This window comes from Lissotriton vulgaris, chromosome 6 (assembly GCF_964263255.1).
Source record: "Lissotriton vulgaris chromosome 6, aLisVul1.2, whole genome shotgun sequence".
In the NCBI taxonomy this organism is placed as follows: domain Eukaryota; kingdom Metazoa; phylum Chordata; class Amphibia; order Caudata; family Salamandridae; genus Lissotriton; species Lissotriton vulgaris.
The window spans coordinates 1,331,170,953-1,331,195,563 of NC_141694.1; the positions used below are offsets into that span (position 1 = coordinate 1,331,170,953).

Genomic DNA, 24,611 nt, shown 5'->3' on the forward strand with positions numbered 1-24,611 from the left:
GTCGGGAGGAATAAAAAGTAGAGTGCAGGAAACTGATGCAGTATTGATGACTCCTGATAGAGATTCCCTTATGGAGGGCATGGGTCTAAGTTTGCCATCCGGACCCCCATTATCTCTAGGGGAAACCGGTTTGGTGGATGTAGCGGGAGTCCGATTGGATGAGCGAACACCAGAAAGGAGGGTTCCTGTGTTTTCGGGTTATGGAGCATCAAGTGGAGGAAGGATGCCAAACATGACCTCGACCCCGGTTAATATCCATAAAAAGGTTAATCCCACGATGACATTAAAATATATGATATTAAAAATAATCTCCTGGAATATTGCAGGCTTACAAAGTAAAACTTCAATAGCAGAATGGTCGGAACTAGTGGAAGATCATGATATCCTGATTTTCCAAGAGACTTGGGCTGTGGACTCCATCCACCGCCCTGGGTATTTAAATTTTCACAAACCGGTGGTAAGAGCTAAAAAAGGTAGACCCTCTGGAGGACTATCCATTTGGGTTAGACAATCACTTAACTATAGACCACTCGAAGTACTGGTAGAAAGCCCTGATATTCTTGTTATTAAACTGAAACGGCCCAACCAATTAGATTTGCGTATTATTAATGTGTATGTGAGAGGTCAACCTGGAGGGAGGGGTTCGGCAACCTTCCTGGAGTTTGACTCTTTTTACAATTCTGTGGGGTTGGACTGCCATGTGATCGTAGCAGGGGACCTTAACTGTTCGTTTGAACCCCTAAACCATGAAGGCGAGTCTCTCTTGGCCGAGGAAGATGCTCTATGGAACATTCCCCACCTTGATTTGAAACCTATAAATAAGTGGACAGAAGCAGCCCTACAGTGGATGGGCTTCTGCCTGGAGCGAGGCTTGAGAGCAGTAAATGGACGTTCCACTTCCGACAGGATTGGTAGGACTACCTTCGACAATGGTATTTGTTCAAGTCGAATTGATTATATTTTATTAAGGATAGACCATTGGTCTATACTTGATGATATGACAATACTTGATCGACCGGAGAGCGACCATAATCCGCTTGCATTGAGTCTTAAACTAGATGGGGGGACCAAGAACTATAAACAAACTGAGATAGCCACTGCGGATGCCCTGCTTACAAATGATAGGCGCAGGGTACTGTGGGCCAAGGTCATTAGTGACCCCATGACACTAGTAAAGATCACCCAGGAGATATCATGTACTTTGGGTGCCCTGAGATCACTCCCCACACAGGAAGATATAATTGGGAAGACAACAGCATTCCATGAACAGCTTTTTATGGAATTGAAATCCCATTTTTCTAAAACATGTAAAGTTACAAAATGTCCAACACAAAAGTCTGGGAAATCGTGGTATAAGAAACCGTGCCCTGTAGCCCATGTCTCACTGGTGTCAGCAATTAGGTCCCGTAATATCGTAGATATTAGGACGGCCAGGCTAAATTATCGTAAAACCCAAAGCAAGGCCAAAAAAGACTGGGACGACCAGCACTGGCAAGATCTTTTTGAGGCTAGCAGGTTGAAAAACCAGACTAAGTTTCGGCATATTGTGAAATGGGGAAATTCTGCGCACTTTGAAGTTCTAGAAAACCATGTGCCACCTCATGATTGGATAGAGCATTACCAGTCTCAGGTTAGGGGACTGGAACAGGAGAGCGACCCTACTTTTGGTGATATATCTCCCTTGCCGATGTCATCTCCCCAAACTTTATTATTTATAGAGAAAGATGTAGAGGAAGCATTGAGAAAGGTGCAAGGTGGTGAAGCCCCGGGAATGGACTGTATTACGGCCGATCAAACAAACTGGGTGCCTTATATCTCTTTTCTTGCTAATGCAATTGTGAGGGGGGCATGTATTCCGGATTCTTGGTACGGGGCTGAGATACTGCCTATATTTAAAAAGGGAGATCGCTCAATACCAGGGAACTACTGTCCAGTAAGTTTGATAGATGCCGTCCAGAAAATTATTGCAAAGATGGTGCTGGCAAGAATCCAGTTCTGGATGGAACTAGAGGAAGTGCTGTCTTCCCTTCAAGCTGGTTTTAGATCTTGTATTAGCACGATCAAGCAGGTTTTTAGATTTACTTTAATTTATTGAAGGGTTGTTTGGCTAGGTGGTGGCACTATTTTTGCCGCTTTTGTAGACCTTAAGTCTGCTTTTGATTTAGTCCCCAGAGTCAAGTTGTGGGGAGCCCTAAGAAATATGGGGATGCCACAGGAGCTTTGGTGATTAAGTTGTATGAAGCAACTTTTGCACAGGTTCGATGGTGTAAACAAGGGCAGGTTACGGAGAGATTCCCCATGTCCCGGGGGGTACGTCAAGGGTGTGTACTAGCGCCGACCCTGTTTTTGTTGTTCATTAACAGGGTCGTGCAGTACTTTGAAGCTTGTCCAACTGATGCTTCCACTTTGGGTGGCGTGAAGTTTCTGTTACTTATGTTTGCAGACGACACCCCAATCCTGTCAAAAACTGAGAAGGGCTTGCAGGTAGCATTAAACAAATTTGAGGAATTTTGCAAAGACAATAACCTACAGGTTAATATAACAAAAACTAAATTCATGGTTTTAACAAAAAATAGATCAGTGAATGGGTATGTTACTATGAATGGATCAACCCTAGAACAGGTAAATGTTATGACATACTTAGGGATTGTCCTGGAGAGTAGGCTCAGATGGAAGCCTCAGGTGGATACCCTTTCTCTTAAATTTGCACAGTTAACGGGATGCCTAATTAAAGAACAGAGGTCCTCATTAACAAAAAGGATAGGCCCTGCCTTAAAAATTTATAACGCCAAAATAAGTTCAGCAATCCTGTACGGAGCGGACTTATGGAGTTTTGCAGACCTTTCCAAGTTAGTTAGACTTCAAAATATTTTTTTTAGGACTCTAGTAGGCTCCCTAGCTCGAGTCCCATAAAGCCCCTTTTATTGGATTTAGGGTGTTACGCAATTGATGACGTGGCACGCTTTAAGCCTGTGGCTTTATGGAGGAGAATTTGGACAACCCCTGAACTGGCACTTTTTACCAAAGAAATCCTGGATGTCAGATCAGTGGTGGGCTCAGGTAACATTCCATGGTTTAAAAGAGTAAGATTATTATTAGAAAACATGGGTCTGAGCAATTTCTGGACCGATCCGGCAAATACTCCGTTCCCATCTAAAAAAGCTTATAAGGAAATATATTGGCTCACAGTCCGCCAGCAATACATAGACCAGATTAATACCTCTTCTCTGTTCAGCAAGTTTTTGGAACATAAACTAGATCCATCCTTAGAAGAATACTGGGATACCATCACCAAGAGTAGTGATAGGAAGATATATCACCAGTTTAGGATTTGCTCTCTCCCAATAAGATCATTTACAAAAAATTGGAATGGGCAAGTGGACGAGTTCTGTCCTTGGTGTGCGGAACAGAGGGAGACAATTGGCCACATTTTCTTTGTATGTCCTGCCTATCTAGCCCCTCGAAATAAATGGCTCAAACCTATGTGTAAAAACCTGGGTACGCGGGTGGGGCTAGAGGCCTTAAGGATTATGAGGACAGATACAAGGAAACCCGTGGTAATCGCAGTAGCAAAATTCTTGGGCTGGTTGTGGATTATTAGAGCTAAACCGTGATGCTAAAGGTTGAATTTGGTATTTATCGGACTTGTCCAAAGTTAATTGAATCCGAGGAAAGCTTTTCTCATATTTAACTAATCTGCTGCTAGGTGCACCTTCTTTGCACTTTCGTATTTTAGTATCTCTGTATATTTTTGTGTAATCAAATTGTATTGTATGTATAAAATGCACAGTCCAAATGTTTTTAAACCATTATGAAGTGTTTTAGAAAATGGTGATTATTTATTTTAAAATGTTGTCTTTTATGATGAAATATTCGAAATCTGAATTTCAATATGCCCTAATTTGTGATTAGTTTAAAACTATTGAGATTATGATGATGATGTAAAATATACAATCAAGGGAATTTATTATATTTAGCATTTTTTGTTGACATTGGACTGTTGCTGCCCATGTTGAGGGTCATGCAACAGTGAGTCTGTCCACGACTGGGTTTTCTGGAAGAATGGTGTGTGAGTGTGTGTGATGATTTTTGCCTAGCCCAAATTTATGAAAGGTGTGTTGTGTCGGTATGTACAGAGTGGAAAGGTTTGAATGAATTGTTCTTACTGTATATAGTCCGTTTGTAGTGTTTTGATGAAATTATATAAAAAAACGACTCTTTGTAAAAATTATTTGAATGCAAAGAAGTGCAATGAACCATTTATTGGTGCAATTCAAAAAGCTGATCTTTATGTTTTATCCATAAGATCTAGTTAGAAAGTTGTGGTAAGTGTAGCTCAGTATTGGCATTTGTTTTGTTCTTTAGGGATAAGGGATTCAGCAGCTGTTGGCGAGTTAGAATCATGAGTGGAATACAAGCTTGTAAAATGTGCAACCCAGGTTACCATGGGAATATACATTTTTGACTGGGGCTTACCATCCACTGATCGAGTAGCAATTATGCTCCAAAAGGAGTGTGAATCCCTTCTTCTTGCCGCAGCCAACAGATTGGTCCACTTCATCCATTCCCATTCTCTCTTGGCCTCTGTTATGCAGCCTTTATAGTTTAATCGAGCCTCCCTTCATAGAGCGGTCCTGCTCTTTTATGGCCATTGTCAGTGCTATTTTTGCAAGGTTACACTGCTGGTTGTACCATGTTGGGGATTTGAGCCTTCTGCTGGAGTGGCCGGGTTCTACATGGAACAATTCACATCATTTTCCAAACAATGTTAATATGAATCTGTAAGACTTGCCCATTTTCCAGACTCAAGCTGAACTGGTCTAAGAATATCAGAAGATCGCCAATTCCCCCAGCAACACATCAGTAAATATTGTCAATATTTTCTTCTGATGTTAGAATAGTACTCAAGCTGAACTGGTCTAAGAATATCAGAAGATCGCCAATTCCCCCAGCAACACATCAGTAAATATTGTCAATATTTTCTTCTGATGTTAGAATAGTACTCCAGCGCACCTTCCACCTGCTAGATGACAAGAGGGCCATTTGGGTTAGTACATGCTGTTGGTATTGTCATCTTCAGCTCTAATGATACGGAATTGTGGTCACTATCAATGCGAGGGATCACTGTCATGTCTAATACAGCAGCCCAGAGACTCGCATCCAATAGGATGTAATACAAAAGAATCGACCCCCCCGGATGGGTAAATGTATGGGTTCCCTCTATATGAGGTAGAACTACCATTACAAGCCCTAAGGCCCTTGTTTAGCACGAACGCGTTTAGTTGGACTGCCAAGGGGGACCATTTGACTGCTGGTAAAATTGACAATTAGGGTATAGGCCAGGCCAAGTCTTCCTCTGTAGAATGAAGTCTAAAGTGAGCATCCAAGGGCTCAAACTGACAGTTGATCACCTGCTACAATTTTCATTATCTCATTTGGGATGGAATCTAAATGTGCAATTAGCAATCTGATCACATCCGACTCTGGTCTGCCACCCCTGGCCACCTGCAGTATATATTATAGACATGACAAGGAATAGTACCACACAATGTAAGACTAATTCTAAGTATGTCCGGTGACCGCAGGTTAACCTCTTTATTGTAGTAAAGGATGAAGACGGCAATATGATAGAAGGAGCAGTTGGACAATTAGAGGGCTTCGTATAAACAAGCCTGGTTTGCAGAGATAACCCAGGGGGAGTGGTAGAATGTTGCTAACAACCGGGTGACTAACTTCTTTCCGTAAAAGGAGTTGCTTAACTGGGGGGTGGGGGGGGGGGCGGGGTGATTTGAAATTAATTATTGCACAGTCACTTAGTCTGCCCTTAGGTCCAGGGCCAATCCAACCCACACCTCTGTTAGCAAAATGTTGCTTCTCAACTTGTGGGGAAAGTTCCTGTGTCTTGTTACCCAATACAGAGATTTATTCAAGAGGTAATTTTGTGTCTTGAGTTGGTCCTTCCACAATGGAGGGACTCCTGATGGTACCAGAGTATAGGGGCAAGATGCTGGGGGCAGGGTGATTACTGGCTGCTTAATAATTTGAGCTGAGCCCCCCATTAGCTCTGTTCTTTGTCTTGCACAAGTCTCCAGGGGATCCCTTTGAATGTATCTTATTTCATTTAGGGTAGAATCATTGCCCATTAGAGGTGGAATCAACGTGGAGTGGCTTTGTAATTGCAACAATGTTGTGGAATCACCCTGTGATGGAGCAGATAGTCCTTGGATGCTTTCAGCCCAACCTTGGTCCGTGACTGAAGCCGGCAATGATACTAAAGCTGCAGCGGGGTTTAGGCGTGCTCTGTCCTCTGACTGATTAATCGCAGGAGTGAATGTTTCAAGGCATCAAGTCGTGAGATGATCAGTGATACTACTGCTTGTAATAGGTCTTTGAATATTGCAAAGCAATCCTCCAATAACTGTACCTCGTCCGGCGACTGAGGGACTATTATATGGGTCCTAGCTTTCTCTACCAATGAATTGGGCTGTTCACAGATAGAAGCTACAGTTTGAGAAGTTTGAACAGGGTCTAGGGTTGGAGCTTCTGTCTGCCTGGATGATTCCCTTTGGGTAACCTTTGTCAGCCGTTTTGAGCATTTGGTGGCTGGCATGGGACTAGCAGAGAGATATGAAGGCCTTGTTTCATAAAAACTACCCAAGTCCACAGAAACATGGGATGCGGCGAGGGGTAGGGCCAGATTTGATAAACCAAGGGAGAGCCTTCACTCAGTGATGTCTATTTAATTACTAATCGCACTCACCGCCCTCTGTCGCATTTCATCATTGATGTAGGAGGGGAGTACCTAGTTGCATGGAGCTCAAGGCTGCCTTCTTCCCCATGTTATACCATAGAGGTAAAATCAATAAAATCTGCAAAAAAAATTATTATGATTGTTATAATTTGTGTGTGACCAGTAAAAATAGGCTTACTGGCTGTGAGTTAGATAAACCGTCTCCAACTCCTTATGGTCTTCCTTGTGCTGTAAATCAGACGGTTCCTGTCATTAAGGAAAGGCCACTGGCTCAAGGGAAACACCTAACTGTCATTACTCCTGTCCCAACCTTAAAGGCTGTTACAAAGCCCAGCTTTCCTAACGCAAAAGCCTTTCATCCTAGATGAATACAATGGGCCACTTCCCTGATGGCTACTGATGCAAACTATGTCTTTGACACTACTTTGCAAAGTCAAGAATTTCTCAAATGTGAATATGAATACAACATGCCCTGTAACATATTGCCTCTTGATTAGTATAAACAAATCATATATACTGATGTTTCAGCCCAGCCTGGTATAGACATTAAACACCAATACTCAGTGGCTTGTGCCACCGAACACGGTGTCATGACGGCTGGAAAATTCCATCTTCAAGAAGCTTTTACACAGTCCCTAGGGGACTGCACGGTACAACTGGCTGAACTAAAAGCATTGATTCTGTCACTAAAGAATATGGATCCTGAATTTCCCACACTAATAGTGTGTTATTTGTATTACTGTGTAGAGTCTTTTAATGAAAACGTGCATTTTGGCTCCTTAATGGATTCAGAGACTCAAAGGGAAATACCATCAGGCACAAGCTCCTTTGAGAAAAGTTGGCACAACTTGAAGACAGTTTTCCACAGGCTCAGGTGATACACACATTGAGGCATCAGCGTGTTAGAAAACACGTTGTAGGGAATTTGTTGACTGATGAAGCAGCCAAATCTGTAGTCAAGACTGCTACAGTCCTGCGATTACTTGTGCTCCTATGAGGGTAGATTAAGCTATCATGGCTGCAATCAATGTTTCCAGCTAATGCACCCCTTTACGTAAACAATAACCAGCAAAATAATGCTACCACTTAAGTGCCCAAAATATTCCTTTTGCTACCATCCCTATGGTGGGTGATTGTGTAATTCCCAATCAAGACCCCAGGCTAGAATAATCAAAGCTGGCCATGAGGGTATAATGTCAGCCCATGCTGGTGTGGCGGCCACAATTTCTTTACTACAAAAGCATTGCTGGTCTGTGCAAGCAGGCAAAACAGTATGTCCTTAGTTGTAACACTTCCGAACAAATAGAATGCTCCACCATTGCACGCCCACCGCAGACAACCTCTTAGTTTCAAACAAACTGCTACACTGCTTGTACCTAGATCATTGTGGTCCTCCAAGTTAGGATGTTGCATTTAAATTAATTCTACTTGCTGTATAATCTTACTCCAGATTCCTATATGTGTGGCCACAACAATTGGCTGACGCTTGCACTGTTATCAAATATTTGCAAGACTACCAGGTCCCCTACCGCTGTGACAACTTTTCAGCTAAGAATGGCATCTACCAATCTCAGAGGACACCATTGTGCTCACTCTCAAGATGCCTGAACGCTCCCTTGGATGTTAGGCAACCCTAAAGGTTTTGCTACCTGTGAGCTACATGCCCATGGGAAAACCAGTTCGGCCCTTGGTCTCTACTCTCTGATTCCACCGCCAGCCTGTCTGCCTTAATAAAGGGCAGCCCCACAGGAGTTTGATTGCGGTTTGCCCAGCAAAGGCAGCTTATCATTTGAAGATAGCCTTTTTGGGTAACACCTTTAGTGGCTTGCTGCGAAGGGGAGGTAACGCCTCCCTTTTAGCAGGCTGCTTTTGTTCCTACGTGTAGAAGCTGTTCACACGACTCCCAGGAGGGCAGAAAGCTGCCTGATGGCCAGTGGCTATGTTAGACCACTGTACAAACTGGGTCATAGAGTGGCAACTTTCTAGAAGTTGCATTTCTGCAAAAGACATTAAATTCAGCTGGGCATCAAGTCGGGTTTAATGGCACACTTTATTTGGTACCTTGAAGTACCCTTTTTAGGAGTCCTATTCAGAAGTTAGGCTTAGTGGTCAGCTGGTAACTCTGTGTTAGCAATGGAGTTACTAACACCCTCCAAAGCAAAAACAACAATTTGGAAGTTTTGCTGTTAGGACATATATAAAATAAAAATACATGTCCCACCTAATAATATACAGCTCCCTGCCTCACGGCTCAATGAGTCTTCCTTAGGGGAGAATTAAATATTTGGTTAAGGGAAATGGTGACTTAGCCATTGGTTTGAACTGCAAAGTCGAACTAGCAGTGCTAAAACTGCTCTTCCAGTCTGCAGTGGCAGGCTGGGAGCCATTTTGTACTTTGTCACACACAGGGTGGCACAATCAGTGGTGCAGCCCTGGATAGGCACTCTGCCTTACATAGCAGGGGTACCATATACTAGTGACTTTTAAATAAGTCAGTCTCCTCCAGTTGTGGTTAGCCAATTCCACATACAATTTGTTATGGGTTAGAACAGTGGCACTGAGGTCTGGATAGCAAGCCTCAGTGCACTCTCAGAGTCGAAAAACTGCAGCAAGCGATCCAAATGGGGCAAAAAGTTGGGGGTGGGTCTGCAAAAAGCCTGTTTCCTTACAGTGTCAGAGTAACCTGTGATTTGTCTCTGTTTATTTAGGACAGCCTGCTACCCATCTGACAGAATTGTGCAAAGATACTGTCCTCTGGTCTTAAAGGGGATTGAGAAAAATAAATTCATCTAGTTAGTGGCTTAATGGTACTTCATGTGACTAGGAAACCTGGGTTCAAATCCCGGATTCCCCACATGTTTAAATTGGATGATCTATGTCAAATCAATTAACTTCATGTATCTACTTTACATGATAGTGAACTTTGGGAGCACTTTCAAGTAATTGAGTTCAAGATTGATCGTGTACAAAATCTCACTTTCATATGCTTTTGTAGATTGTATTGCTCCACCGCCCATAAGAATAATATTGCCCATGATATACGGGACACCAGACAATTGGTTCCCTTTGTTCACTCATGGTGTTGTAAGGAGGGAGGATTAATAAATGTTTTCCAGTTCATTTTAAGAAATGTACAATTCAAATTCATGTTGCGGCAGTGTTGTGATCTAATGTACTAAATTGAAAAACTCCTATATGTTTAAAGAAGCACTTCCTACATTTTAAAATCTTTATCATGTTCTTACGTTTTGTTAGCTGTGTAATTTACGTTCCAAATATTTTGAATTTCTGCATGTTCTTTGGCACTTGGTGATTGGCCAGATCAGTAGTTCAGCTTGGCTCGACTGTCAAGGCATTTTAAGACATGGGCAGTGTGGGCAATTGCACTGGGTACAACCTTCCAAGGAGTCTGGCTCCTGCTCATCCTACACACGCATCACTTGTGGAACATTGCCCCAGCACACTTTTCAGGGGTGGATGGGGGCTGCTTGTTCAATCACTTGACAGTGCCTCTACTCTTTCTGGCCTCTCTGCCGAGGCTCCTCTCTTGGTACGCAATACTTTCCACTACTCGTAAAGGACCCAATTTGCCTGATTTTAGGAATGGTTTCCCCTTTTTTTTTTATCTGGTTCCTAACAACAGCATTTTGGATTAGTTGCTGTGGATTTGCATCTGATCTTGACTTGGAGAAGTGTGGCTCACTGGTTAGAGGAGGCATACCCTGAAGCAGAGGTCAGACCCGGGACCAGGGTTCGATTCCCGGCGCGGCAGGGTCCGGAGCCCAATTGTCCACGGACTCGATAATTCTCGCTTCGGTGCCCACTCTAAGCACGAGTTCACACTATGCATCTCTAGGCAACAAGCTTTCTTAATCTCCACAACGGACACCCGCGGCGGGATGCCTGGCTTTCACCTTGGGGATGCCCAGTACGGGTTATCTCACAGGGAAAAGCCAGGACGGGTTCCCAATGCAAGCGCTGAGATGCCCAAGGGTAAGTTGAGCGCTATATAAGAACACACACACATACATACATACATACATACATACATACATACTTCATGTTGCTTTTTAATTCTCTTTGTCTGGTAGTCGCAGCTCCCAGTTCAGAGATAAATATTCAGTGCCTGGCAATCACTGCATAATGCTGCAGACGGGCCTTCTTGATGCTGTGAGGCTACAGACAATTTTTGGCTATTTCACATCCTGTCATTAAGTGTGACACCGTCACCCACACAATCTGCTGTGCTTCATTTCTTTAAAGTCCAGTGAAGGGTGAGTAGACCCAGTTGTTTTAAACTGTTAATATTTATTATCAAAATGTTGCTTGTCTCCAAGAAAGTCTGGGTAAATTTGGGGTGATGTCCTTGACACAATGCCCAAGAGCCTCAATTTACTATTGAACAAGGACATAACGTGTCTCTTGAATGTACCATTCCCAGTGTCTGCCTGCTGATACCTCTGGATCGGTTCGCTGCACAAAAAGGGTCCACCTCCCTATCGCCTCAATTCTGCTTTCTCTTAAAGCACAGAATGAGATGATAAAGTTAGGGAAGGAAAGGATGGGAACAGCAGAGAAGAAGACCTAGAATCAAATAACACCATTAACAATATTATCTCAGAGTCACACATATTCATAATTTTTCCCTATTCAAATACCTGTAAAATAATAGATCGGTCATCGGTGACGTCTGTCGTACAAATATGTATGTAGATAGATCTATCTAGAACATGGAAGTCTGCTATAAATGAGATATATGAATTATGATGGCACTGTGAAAAGGGAAAAAGAAACACAAGATCTAGAATTAGAACACTATAAAAGTCTTTCTTTTGTTGTTCCTTAGTAAAATATTCTGTGAACAACTCACATTGAGTGTTACCCACTCTATGAAAGCTCCTGCCAAGCTTCATAGGGGAGGAGAACTAAACTGCACCCCCTGTTTATTGGTAATAGCAAAATAAACAAAGCAAATTAATTCTCCTGTAGGTGAAGGCTCTTGATATTCCTCTTACAAGAGCTCCTAAACATACTTCATAGTGATCAGATTTACACAGTTGTAAAAAGCTATTATATTCCCCATAGCTTTATCTGTAAACCCCAGGAAAAGTATTTTTCTTTCTTAAAACTTGTTTGTACTATTGCAAACAAAACACAGCCTCAAACATGACACTTTATTTGGAATTCATTACCCTTCTGAACTCTGTTTATTCACACAGCATTAGACCTAAAGAATTGTTTCCATGAAGGAAATAAATAAATACAACTTGAGTTTATTTCTCAAAACTTGTTTGTTCTGTTCCAAACATAGCACAGCCTCAGAAATTGCACTGTATTTCGAATTCATTTCCATCCTGGCCTCTCTGTTTATCACACAGCATATGAGCCCCAAAGAATTGTTTCCATAAAGGAAATAAATGCAATACAACTTGACTTTCTTTAAGAATTGTTTCCATAAATAAAAGAAAAGAAAATCTACTTGAGTTTCTTTAATAATTGTTTGCATAACTAAAGAAATGAACAGCAACTTGAATTGCTTTCAATTTAACTTCAATAAATCCATAGGTCACCTGAAAGGGCAGACTACCCATTAATCAATCCTTAACATTAATTCATTTCCGCTGAAAACACTGCTGTGTCTCTTAGGATTTCCAAGAAATACAAAATAGAAAAAAATAGAAAGAAAGAGCAATGGAACCTCCCACCAAGGATTCCCCTCACTTAGGAGTGAGGCAAAAAAAGAACCAAAAAAAGGTGCAATGGCACCCTTACCCCACCACAGATGATTTATCCACTGCTGATATCCATGCTGAAGAAACAAATTATCTGCAACACACTGTGGGAAAGCATGATTTATAGTCCTGCCTCTCCCACTTCCTGCTGAGGCTATGGAAGCATGGAGGAAATGTCCCCACAGCATCATGGGACATGTATGCGGCAGACCTGGACGAACTGGGCGGCTTGTATAGCGACGGAGAGCTGTTGCCCTTCGAGACCTTGGCCGCAGATACCGGTCTACCAGTGGGCCAATTTCTGGCACACGCCAGACTTCTCCGTGAGCTCACGAAGACATGGGGTGACATGGGCCACGAGCCGTCCACCCATCTGCTTATCCAGTATTTGCATGTGATGGGCGATGGTTCCCATATAGTGCATTGGTTAGCACAAGCACTGCACAGCCATACTCAATTCTCCTCCCAAAGACCGAGGGAGAAGTGGACGACCGACCGGGGTAGCGACTGGACAGACAAACAGTGGGCCGCGGTGTTAGCGGGCGCCAGAAATATTCCTCGCAACGCGCGCTTTAAGACCATCCAATATTACATCATACACCGCGCGTATTTGTCCCCAGACAAACTGAATCGCTACTTCGGACTCACATCGTCGGCGTGTCCCAGATGTGGCCTCCTGAATTCGGACCTACTGCACACACTCTGGAGTTGCGCCCACCTCACCTTGTACTGGTCGGCGGTCACTGACACATTGACGGCGGCCACAGGCGATACCCTCCCCAAGACGTGGGAAACATGCCTGCTGGGACTCTACAAGAGGACCAAACAGACCAAGCTACGGGCGCGTTTTTGGGACTTGGGACTCATCACGGCCAAGCGTCTCATCACGAAACGATGGAAGAGTGCCACCCCGGCGCGCCCTGCAGACTGGCGTCGCTCTCTTGGCAACTGGGCTTGCGCGGAGAGTGTGTCTCTACACAGGGAGGAGACTGCGGGCTTACGGAAGTACCCGATCGCCCAAGACTGGGACGCTACCCTAACCGCGTACCATCGGGCGTGCACCCAGGCCGGTATAGCGTGACCACCCCGACACGGAATAGTGGGGGCCCAGTAGACTACTGTCCAGGCGTGGCGCGTGCTCCCCCTCTCCTCCGTCCACCCCCTCCCCCCCCCCTTCCCTTCCCCCGACAACCGGGGTCTTGCCCAACGGGAGATGTCCCCTGTCGCTCCCCCCACCCTCCCCCCCCCGCTCTGCAGTTGCAGCGACATTACATCCTCAACCGCCCCCACTCCCACGCGGCCCGCATAGGGTGCACCATACACAGCTAGGATCCCTGATACACTACTGTACACGCAAACACTAGTCCGACAGTTGTTGAAATGTTTCTCTGTCCCCCTCTTCTTTTAATTCCCAGTTATGCCTCTTGGTTGGCAAAGAGATTGTTTCTACTGTACTCATGATAATGCTCGATTTCCCCTCCCCGTTTACTTTACACACAATGCCTGTTGGACACTGCCGGGAACAGGAGACTGAAACCCAGCGACCCGTATGGCTATGTGGGATATGATCCTGCCTTTGACTGCCAATGTGCCACTCGGGGAACGCGACCCAAGACAATTGGTTGCTGGATTTCATGACCACCTTGGTCCTTTTTCAATGCTGCGGGCCACGTGCACTGCAGCCCGAGACATTTCCTGGCACTGCCGCTTACGGACTAATGCATCTCCCCTGGCTACTGTTTATTTTCACTCATGTATAACTGACATGTCAAAATGTGCTACTTGCTGGGTACCGTTTGTAGTAGTTCTTCCTTTTTATGACATTGTGTGAATACTTGCCTTCTTATCTGTGAAACTAAATAAAGTTTGGGACCGTTGGTCTTAAAAAAAAAAAAAAATCATGGGACATGTAGTGTTCCGTGATCACATGGGATTATTCACCATTTATTAAACAATACTCCTGACTCCTGTTTGTATATTATCTGTGGTGATAGGGTGAGCTTTTGTTTCATCAAAGTTAGACTACCCATGTTTACCTGTGTTCATTCTTAAATGCCCAGGCAGCGTTCAATGTTCAGAGTGCTTTGGACGTGACACCTAGAGGCAATCACATATAGATCATAGTGAATAAATAGTGTAATATAAAAAATTTGAAAATAAATGCACTTATACAATAGTGGGGTATGGTCGCTCCTTGGATGTGTCTGTAAAATTGGCCTCTTGTCCTGAATATTTGTCCTGAATTGCAGTCCTTTCCAGAGGTTGCCTCCATGCCAGGTGATCACCATAAGCACTGGTCGGGGGATGTCACCACATGATGTAGCACAAGAGGAGTATACGTGTGATTACTGCCCCTGCCCCAGTTTTCTGGGCTAGACTCATAGAGCGAAGCCTACACGTTCAGGATCCAGCTCACCCACCTTCTCCATGGATTGGTGTATTTGTCTCATAGTAGCTGTAGAAGGCGGTCCTAACCTGATCTTTGGAAGAAGTGTGGTTAACCCAAAATGAAACACGTCTTCTGGTAACCTTTAAGTCCATTGATGTGAAACTCACTGAGGGGTTCTTTTGGAGAAAGGGCCTGAGGAGGAAAGACCCTCTTCAGCCATAGACCTGCTAGGTCAGTTCCCTCGGTGACAGGAATTACCTGTTCCCCCTTCTGGTTGATAGCGCACAATGATCAAAGGCCCTGCACAGAGAACGGTTATTGGTTGCCAAAAGGGAACCCAAAATTGCAAATAAGAGTGGCTGAGAGCTCCCTAGAAAACCAGTTATATTTATTGTGTATGTCCTGATGAAAGTGTTTCATTGCAAGGGACAGAGACAACAGAAACAAGCATGAGTTATGTACAGTTCCTTATCTCTTGTTTGCAGAACGGTGATTATCATTGCCGATTTTACATGATTAGTATACTGTTGAATTTAGACATAGCATGTTCACAGAAGAACATTTGCTTGCTATTTTGTTCTACCCTTGCATCACGCCTGACTGAGATGAGCGTAGGTGATTTCATGTGATTCCATGTTGTTTCTGTGACACAGCCCTATAGTAAGGTCTGACCAGGCACTTGCACATCAGTGCCCATTGGCAGACCGAATCAGTCACATGCCTAGCTTTTTCGTTATTATCAATCTCTTTATGTTTTAGCCAGTACCTAAAGTCGTCATCTGATCAGAAATAATCACTGTTACTTTTCAAGAAAATCAATCAAATGTGTTAACTGATGTTTCCCACTTGTTTTTTCACAGTGTGCTCTGGCTGTTCGTCTTAACACTGGTCATTCTGGGCATTTTTCTTGGGCTGTCTGGCATTCCTATCTTCCCCGAAATGCTTTCGTGTGCATAGTAAGTAATAAATCATGTTCTTTCCTGTGGTTAAACCGTTACATTTAGAACACTGTCAAAGTGTTTCATTTATTAACGTGGTGTTTTCTCCGCCGGGTTTCGCAGTAGAAAGATTACTAAAGACCGCTCAAACAGTGTGATAAAGTAAACTAACATGCAACAGATGTGTTCTGATTGGTCCACGTCATATCTATTTATTCTACTAGTCCTTTGCCTTATTTATGCGTGTATTAAATACATTGAAACACATTGTAGTCAAGGGCTCAAGTGATAAAAGCAAAGGTCTTTATGGAAATACCTGTAGTAAAATGTAAGTAATTGTCTGAGATATACAGTATGAATGTTAATGGTCACTTTAACTGCAAGGGGTGAAGGATTGTGAAGGAAGGTTGTTCTACCCTAAAGGAGTTGACAGTATCAAACGCCTAATGGTTACCAGGGAGACCCATAGGCAACAAACCATGAAGATGGAACATTATAGTTTTGGTAGTTGTTTACACGACGTACGGACGATTTGTTTTGTGTATATAGGAATGAAGTCATCCTGCCAGCGTTTTATAAGTTTGGTCAATGATTGTGAACTTGAATTGTTAACATAGACGTAATGTAGACTTCATGGATTAGATGCAACATTTTTTTCTGCATGACTCAAAATTACGATGAAAACGACTACAACCATTAAGAATGTTCTAAGGCAAATGAGTGATTATGTACAGGCACTGCCTACCACGGGTCTGGTGGCCCAGTGGACTAATGTATCTACTGTAGGGGCCTGTATTCGACCTCGTGGTCACAGGTTCAAATCTTGGCGGGTCCATCCAGCCTTTTATCCTTCTGAGGTTGATAAAATGAGTACCATTATGTTGAGTAACAATAAACATCTGTCATTCAGCGCCAAGATCCCATTGATTGAACGTGTGCTTTACAAATACATGTTATGTTTTGCTACTCTATGTAAACAAGCTGAAGCCCACCAGTGAAGAAGCTGTTTGGACAGGTCTTAGAGTCAACATTTTTTTTTTACAGTTTTTTGTTACTATAGAACTTATTTGGCTCAAGACCTTCAGAGTGTTTTATATGAGCACAAAATTGCATTACACAAGGTCAAAATCTTTTGTTTTTGGTGGGGGGCTTGGCTCGACAATCCAATCTGGCAGACAGGCCTTAGCAAAGCTCCCGTAGCCTGCTAATAATCCTTCAATAATCCTGCCGCATCTGCCACTCCTACCTATTTATAAGCTACTGTGGAGACCAGAAACACTCACCCGAAACATATTGAGGGCTCCAGAGAGTGCAACACCGTGATTGATGCTGTAGAGTGGCAGCTTGGTGATCGGCCCTGATACGGCGGTGAGACACGCTTTGCGGAAGACGAGCTGCTGAGATACCTGGATGCCTGCTCGGCAGAAGGCTGTGGGGGAGGTCACGCCCGACGAGGTGATGCTGCTGGTGACGGCACCTGGGAGTGTGGAGTCGGCTGTTCCCGGTCGAATCCGGCCGGTCGTTCGGTGGTCGGATCGGGCCGTGGAGTGGGAACAGGCGGGTGCTGTGCTGATCACCCGGGCCCTGTTGCGGAGCGACTCCTGCTCCTGGCCATCCCTGATGGGCACTGCGGACAATGGTTGTGAGGGTGCCAGGGCGGAGGGCGGCTCCACACTCTGTGCCAGATCTGGAGAGGAGACAGTTGCTGGGCATTGGCGCCATCTGTCTGCTGCCGTTTGAGGGCTAAAACACTACTTTGGCGGCTGCAGCCCCACCAAAACTGAGCCGCCTTGAGCCTGCGGTGTGGTGGGAGGTGGACGCACCACCACTTGAGTGCCAAGAGGCTGCAAGAGACACTCCTGATCCGCCTTCTGTCTTGCGGCCTGTCAGGGCCTCGGGGTAGGGTGGCCAACTGGCATGGGTACAAATTCAGGACAGTGAGTGTAAAAATTCAGGACAAAGGGTCCAAATTCAGGACAAAAATTCAGGACAGAAGGTCAAAATTCAGGACAAAAATTCACGACAAAATAGAAGTTTTACAGACACATCAGAGGAGGTCGCTCAATGGTATATATGTACATAAATAGACAACCAACATAAATACAAGTCAAAATAAGTTCATATAAGTTGTGATAATCGTGGATTTCACGGTTTTCTCTGCATCCATGCAGCTTTGAGCATCAAAGCAGGTATTTTTATTGTAATTCATATGGTCATAATTTATTTATATGGTTACTGCACTGGGTTGTCCATTGTGATATTTTGTTTATAGTTCATGGTCCTGAGCAGGCATGTTTGGTGAGAGAAGTGGTCGGGAAGATCTGCTCGGATGGACTTTGTTACCAGCATCTCATATTTGAGTGACATTGTGAGATGTAAAGTGTCACGCATAGATTGTAGCTAATTGGGACCTGCAATGCTCGACTAGAGTGCAGTTCTCCGAGTGACCCGCTTTATGTGTCAGATCGCTTCAGGTATTCCATGTCTGCTTAGCTGGTGATGATTGGTTGTGGTGTAACGGCCGGAGCTGCCGACTTCAGAGCTGGTGAGACCCAGGTTAGAGTCTCAGCAGCGATGGCAAGATCCTGTGGTTTTGGGGAATCACTTGATCTCCACATGCCTATAATGCAGCACCTGGAGACCCTCACAGGGGATCTGCTGTGATTTACAAATCATGGATTATGGGGCTGGTACAGTACTGGGTGATGGGAAAGATCCATAGTGAACACGTCTTGTATCTTTGACTATTACGTTTTGCTTCAGCCCAGTGGAGTTCTCACCTAACTCTACTGGCTAGTTAGGTGTATCCTTCCACCTCTACTTGCGTACTTGCACTGAAATTCATGAGACTACTTTACAGCTGTTACCCTCTCTTTCTAATGTTGTTGGCTGTGTATCGTGGATCTCGCTCTAATATGCTAATGCTGCAATCAATAAACGCATCGAACTTGGACCTTTTGTCTTTGCCAATACTTGTTTAAAATGCAATAGCTACCTTCTACTTTGAGCTGATCAGCTGCTTTCTTACTGTTCAAGTCAGGCCTCTCTTCTTTTTTCTGGAATGAAGCAAGGGGAAAATCTGCGAATATTCATTAGAGAGAGGTGTGTGGTGTCTCCAAATGTCCTTCTAGGATTGCCAACTAGATAAAGATGAGAATGCAGATGGGAAAACGCGGGCATAAAGGAACTGTGGATAACTGCCTTTTTGAAAAGGGGATCCACTTGGGTGCTTGTGGAAATGAAGTTACAGAATGAAAGGAGTCTGAGAAGTGACAGGTGGTAAATATTTTCACTTGCAGGATCACTAGTCACCTGTTCCAGGGAGATCACACAGTGAGGTTCCAACTAGTAAATTGGCTGCTGCTGGCTGGCAGGAAGGACCTTTACCTTCCTAGTCTAAGGATAAAATAATAAAACATATGTTGAAACTCAAACCGGTGTGTGCCACTACTTCAATTTGGCAATGAGCACCACCAGCAACTTCTGGACCAACACCGAGGTGAAGCGACAGAGGAAACTACTCCACACCATGCGAATGAGGAAAGGTGTCGACCTATTGTTGTGCCTGAACTAAGTAAGGCACTTCTAATTTTTGGCACAATGATTCTTTAAGAAACACCTGCATGGATTTTTAATAATTGACTGAGCACCTTTTAATGTCTATTTTTGATCAGGCCATCACGTGCAACTAATACTGCACAGCATTCACCATATAATACTGAAACATTGCTAAGCAACCAGTGTGACAGTTTGTCCCTGTGCCTCACTCAGTGCACACCCGCAACCTTTCATCACTGCCATCAATGTGCACATGTCTCACTCAAGTGCACAAGTGTGACTCGCATCAGTTCCATACTGAATGAAGTTCTTCCTGCTTGCCAAATCTGGAAGCAACGCGTTCCCTGCTTAGTGCACATGTGTGACTTCACACCAGCATCACTATTGTGTATGATGACCCCCATGTAATTCCTCTTGTTTATCAAATCTGGAAGTAAACATTTGACTAAAACCACTCATCGCAATGCCATTGTGTGTTTCATTGATAAACTGCTAGAAAAATATACTTGACATTCTGCAGAAGAGACTATGGGCGAAATCAATTATAATTGAAAGAAGCGATAGCAATTGTGAATACTGTTGAAGAATCAAGTGCCTGCATGAAGGAATTGGAAATAAAATAGTTTTATGGAATTGAGACAGACTGACTTTTATGTAGGATGGGGGGGGGAGTTGTAGGCTTTGAGTACTCGATCATGTCTGATTACTCACCTGAACCTCCAATGTCAATAAGCAAATACTGAGGGATAGGCTTGAGATTAGACTTGGCTTGTCACCATCTTAAATTTCAAGTCTTATGGCCTGATTACGATTGTGGTGGACAGGGTTACTTGGTCACAAACATGATGGTTATTCCGGCTGCCAAATTACAATTCCATCAAATCTTTTGGAACTTGTTATATAGCTGACAGAGTATTCCATCCTCCAAGTTTGTAATCAGCCCCAAGTCCTTTTCATAACACTCCATAGACAAATAATAACTCGTCATCTAGTTTTCTTCTAGTAAACTCACTTACATGTTTGTCATGTAGCATATAATGCACTTGTGCAACCTCGTGCACGGATGCAACTGAGTTTCTTATGGTTTTTAATATAATTTGCTTACAGGAAATATAGACCTGTAACACAATTGAACTTCTTGAGCTCCAAGCTCTATCAAAAATTGCAGAAAGTATTAGGAAAGGGCACCTAGAGAGGCTTAATGCTTGTTGCTTCAACCAGCTTACACAGTTCTGTTAATTCACATGCTTTCAAATCCATAAAGCAAAATTGTCCATGTATTTTAAAGAAAGAACCTTTCAGAAAAATGTAAACCTTCCTATATAGTCTTTCAATCCTGTCAAGTGATACTGGCCCAGTTTGCTTGAAAACATTTACCACTAATTTCCCAAACGCCCTTGGGGAAGAATCCCCAACCTCCTGATCTCTTCACAAGGAGAGGGCGATTGAAATTATTTTACCTTGGACCCACTCATTTCGGGGCCCCACTCTCCTGTTACAGCCTGTTTTGAAATAATATAAAACAAGGCCTCACCTGTTCCTTCTTACTGCAGATACAGCAACAGCTCTAATGATACAAAAGTCTGTGTTTTCTCTTTCCCTTGAGTACTTGGCATCCAAATTACGAGCTGCTTCTTGGATCACAAACCTAAAGGCTGCCGCAAATGTACCATACAAACCATGGTGGGTTTTGGTCCCAGCCCTACCAAAGCTGCTGTCATGCTTGCCAACTCCTTGTAAATTCCTCCATCCAAGCTTAGAGTAATATTGTCTTTTATTGCTTGTATCAAGTTCAGAGGATGTTAAACATCCAACTAATTTTACAGCAAATATGTTGTATTCAATTCAAAATGGGACTCAGCATGGCGTTTGTAATACAGGTATCACAAGACCTTCTGGCAGGACTGGTAACCCAATGAACAGCTCTGAAGACAGAGCCAATAAGACCTTCCCAACCTGAGTGGTTACTCTCTGATCCTGTTAAATGTGCACCCAGAAGGATGGATTCCCTCTGTGAACCTTGCACCAGAAATAAGATCTGAGTAACCTGATAGATTTCTAGCGGTCTAGTGCTAAAACCTCTGTGATTTGTCAAGTCTTGCTGATACCTGTTATGCCTGGTTAGTCACTGGCCTGGTTTAAGACTGATGTAACAGCTTGAGTCCCACCTCAGCCTCTCCACTCTGCTAACTCCACTGACTGAAATACAAACACATGTTGGCAGGAGAGTGTAGGAGGTGGAAGGGGGTGTTTTATGGTTTCACAAATGCGATTGATGGTTCACACTAAACAGGCACTTCAAGAATGAATTCACACACATTAGTAGTGCCCTGCACAATACGTTTAGTTGGACCTGTTTTATAAGCAGATGAGCATTTGTAAGCTAATACATGACAGGTACCCTCCAATTAAATCACTTATTGGACGGGATGTTACAAAGATGCAGTTTTTATAGTCACTGTTGGGTTTTTTAGGGGCACTGCTGCAATTTCAAAGTCGCTGCATTGATGTTGCTAAAATGCACCTTTGCACTGTAACATTTTACAGTATAACTTTGCACCTGCTTTAGTATATGCTGCCGGGTGGTGATTTTTGGCACTGCTGATGTTATCAAGTTCCACAGCGCCCTTGCACTTGTAAATCTGGTAAGATGCCCAAGTTGCACCGTTAGGGAGGATACTTCAGACATCTTGTTAGTGCTCATTTGAGCTGCTGTTGAGTGGTCAGAGTGTGAATGGAAAACGACAACTAAGCTTCTGATTTTGCGCGTCCCTTGCATTTCTGTCTCTTCCAGGTATCACCACAGTTGTTGCTGGTGTTGTGAGCATATTGTACTCTTGGGAGTCTGAAACTGGGGATGGGGGGATATGAGGAAAGAGGGCTCATGTACGCTTTGGCTATCGTGGTGCCCTTTGAGATTGTCTGGCAACTGCACAGAGCGGCCCATTATCATTCTGTATGTGATAATTAGGCCGACATACAGAATGATAATGGGCCTGATAGCAGTCTGTGCTGGGTCGGGGAGGTGCTCTGCATGTCATTGAATTCACAGCAGGAGCACGAGCTGGCCCCTGCAGTGAGAGTTACAGAACTCTCACTGAAGGGGCCAGCTCGCTCCTATGTCGGAAATTACGGATAAAAGGCGTCCGTGAAAGAATGTCTCACGGACAACGGACAAGAGGCCCAAATTACGGGCGGTCCATGAAATTTACAGACGGTTGGTCACCCTACCTCGGGGGTTAGCTCGAGCCACGGTGTACATTGTCCACTTCCCCGATGGGAGACGCACTTGGAGCTGTGGTGGCTGGAGGAAGCTTTGGATGCGCATTGAGCCCCGTGCTGGCTGCAGGGGATATTTGACTGGCCCCTGTTGAGCTCTACAGACAGGCTTGGAGCGGGGCCCTTCACCCCCCCCCTCGCTGTTTCTTCCCGCCTCTGGGCTTCCTGGTGCAGCTGTGGCGGGGTGAGGGGGAACTCCAGTCATTGGCCTGATATCGGGCCTGGACACTCGCTCCTTTTTGGCAATCTCCACTGAAACCACACAGACTCCTCAAGCGACTTCCCTACTGTGGTGGTATTTGATTGGGTGGTTTGTAGGCACCAGCTAGGGGATGTGGGGTGCCCAGCTCGCAGAAGCGGTCGGACTAGGTGCGAGTCAGCTTGCCGATGTGGCACTCTTGGCTGGCTGAACCCGCCCATGTAGACCTGCCAAACAGATTGAAACGAGTGATGTTGTTCTGCGCTGAGTGTGAGGGGCTGGGTCGCTTTTTGGCTCTGCACTCACAAGACTTTCTAGTAAATACATAAACAGAATGGCTAAGGATAAGCCTCTGGACCTCCCATCTGAGCAGAGCACAATGGATAAATATACTGGTGCGGGGTCCCCGGTGCTGACTCAGGGTGTCCATGAGGCAGGCCAAGCCGGAGAATGCGGTACAAAAGGGAGTGGTGATGGACGGACCATCTGAACCAATCAAACACTCACACCCTGTCAACAGATCTGGGTTTAATTCATCACCGTTCTTTAGCCCACTCTGCCACCCCAGTTCAGACATGGCCATATGCAAATCAGTCTGACCCTGTGCCTCATGGGAACAGTCCAGCCCGAACTGCCAAGCCATGCCTTCCCGGGACCGGAAACAAGACTCCTGGGACCGGTTTCTGGCATTCCAGCCGTCTTCAGCCAGGCTTGCTTGAATCCAGTGGCAAAGTGAGCAAGGGACTCACGTCTGAGCATACCCTGCCAACTTGTGGCGAACAAAGGTGTACAAAAGGGGTGGTGATGGACGGAGCATCTGAACCAATCAAACACTCACAACCAGTCAACAGATCTGGGTTTAATCCATCACTTGGCATTTCGGGCTGGACTGTTCCCATGAGGCACAGGGTCAAGGCTGATTTGCATATGGTCATGTCTGAAATGGGGTGGTGTGGAGTGCAAAAAAGGATGGATTTAGGCCCAGATCTCAGTACTGGGGTGAATGTATGACATTGTTCTACATTCTGTCCATCAACTGTTGTTTTAGCATTTGTCACCCTGAGTGGGATGGGTATGCTCAGACGTGAGTCCCATGCACTCCACACTACTGGAGTCAAGCTATCCTGCCTGATGACGGCTGATAGCCAGAAACCGGTCCTAGGATGCTTGATTCCGGTCCAGGAAAGACATCGCTTGGCAGTTTGGGCTGGACTGTTCCCATGAGGCACAGGGTCAAGGCTGATTTGCATATGGCCATGTCTGAACTGGGGTGGTGTGGAATGCAACAAACCGATGGGTTTAGGCCCAGATCTCTGTACTGGGGTGAATGTATGACATTGTTCTGCATTCTGTCCATCAACTGTTGTTTTTGCATTTGTCACCCCGAGTGGGATGGGTATGCTCAGACGTGAGTATCATGCTCTCCACACCACTGGAGTCAAGCTATCCTGGCTGATGACGGCTGATAGCCAAAAACCGGTCCTAGGATGCTTGATTCCGGTCCAGGAAAGACATGGCTTGGCAGTTCAGGCTGGACTGTTTCCATGAGGCACGGGGTCAAGGCTAATTTGCATATGGCCATTTCTGAACTGGGGTGGTGTTGAGTGCAAAAAAAGGATGGATTTAGGCCAGATCTCTGTACTGGGGTGAATGTATGACATTGTTCTGCATTCTGTCCATCAACTGTTGTTTTTGCATTTGTCGCCCGAGTGGGATGGGTATGCTCAGACGTGAGTCCCATGCTCTCCACACCACTGGATTCAAG

At 44.5% G+C, this 24,611-nt stretch overlaps 1 protein-coding gene across 3 annotated transcripts in view; it reads left to right on the top strand.

Annotated features, from left to right (window-relative positions):
- LOC147708847 (MFS-type transporter SLC18B1-like) overlaps positions 1-24,611 on the top strand; it is a 721,944-nt gene that overhangs the window by 357,923 nt on the left and 339,410 nt on the right. For all 3 annotated transcript variants that reach the window (XM_086927467.1, XM_086927468.1, XM_086927469.1), the window contains exon 10: positions 15,733-15,828. In XM_086927467.1, coding sequence (XP_086783593.1) covers positions 15,733-15,828 — 96 coding nt within the window. The remainder of the gene's footprint in view (positions 1-15,732; positions 15,829-24,611) is intronic.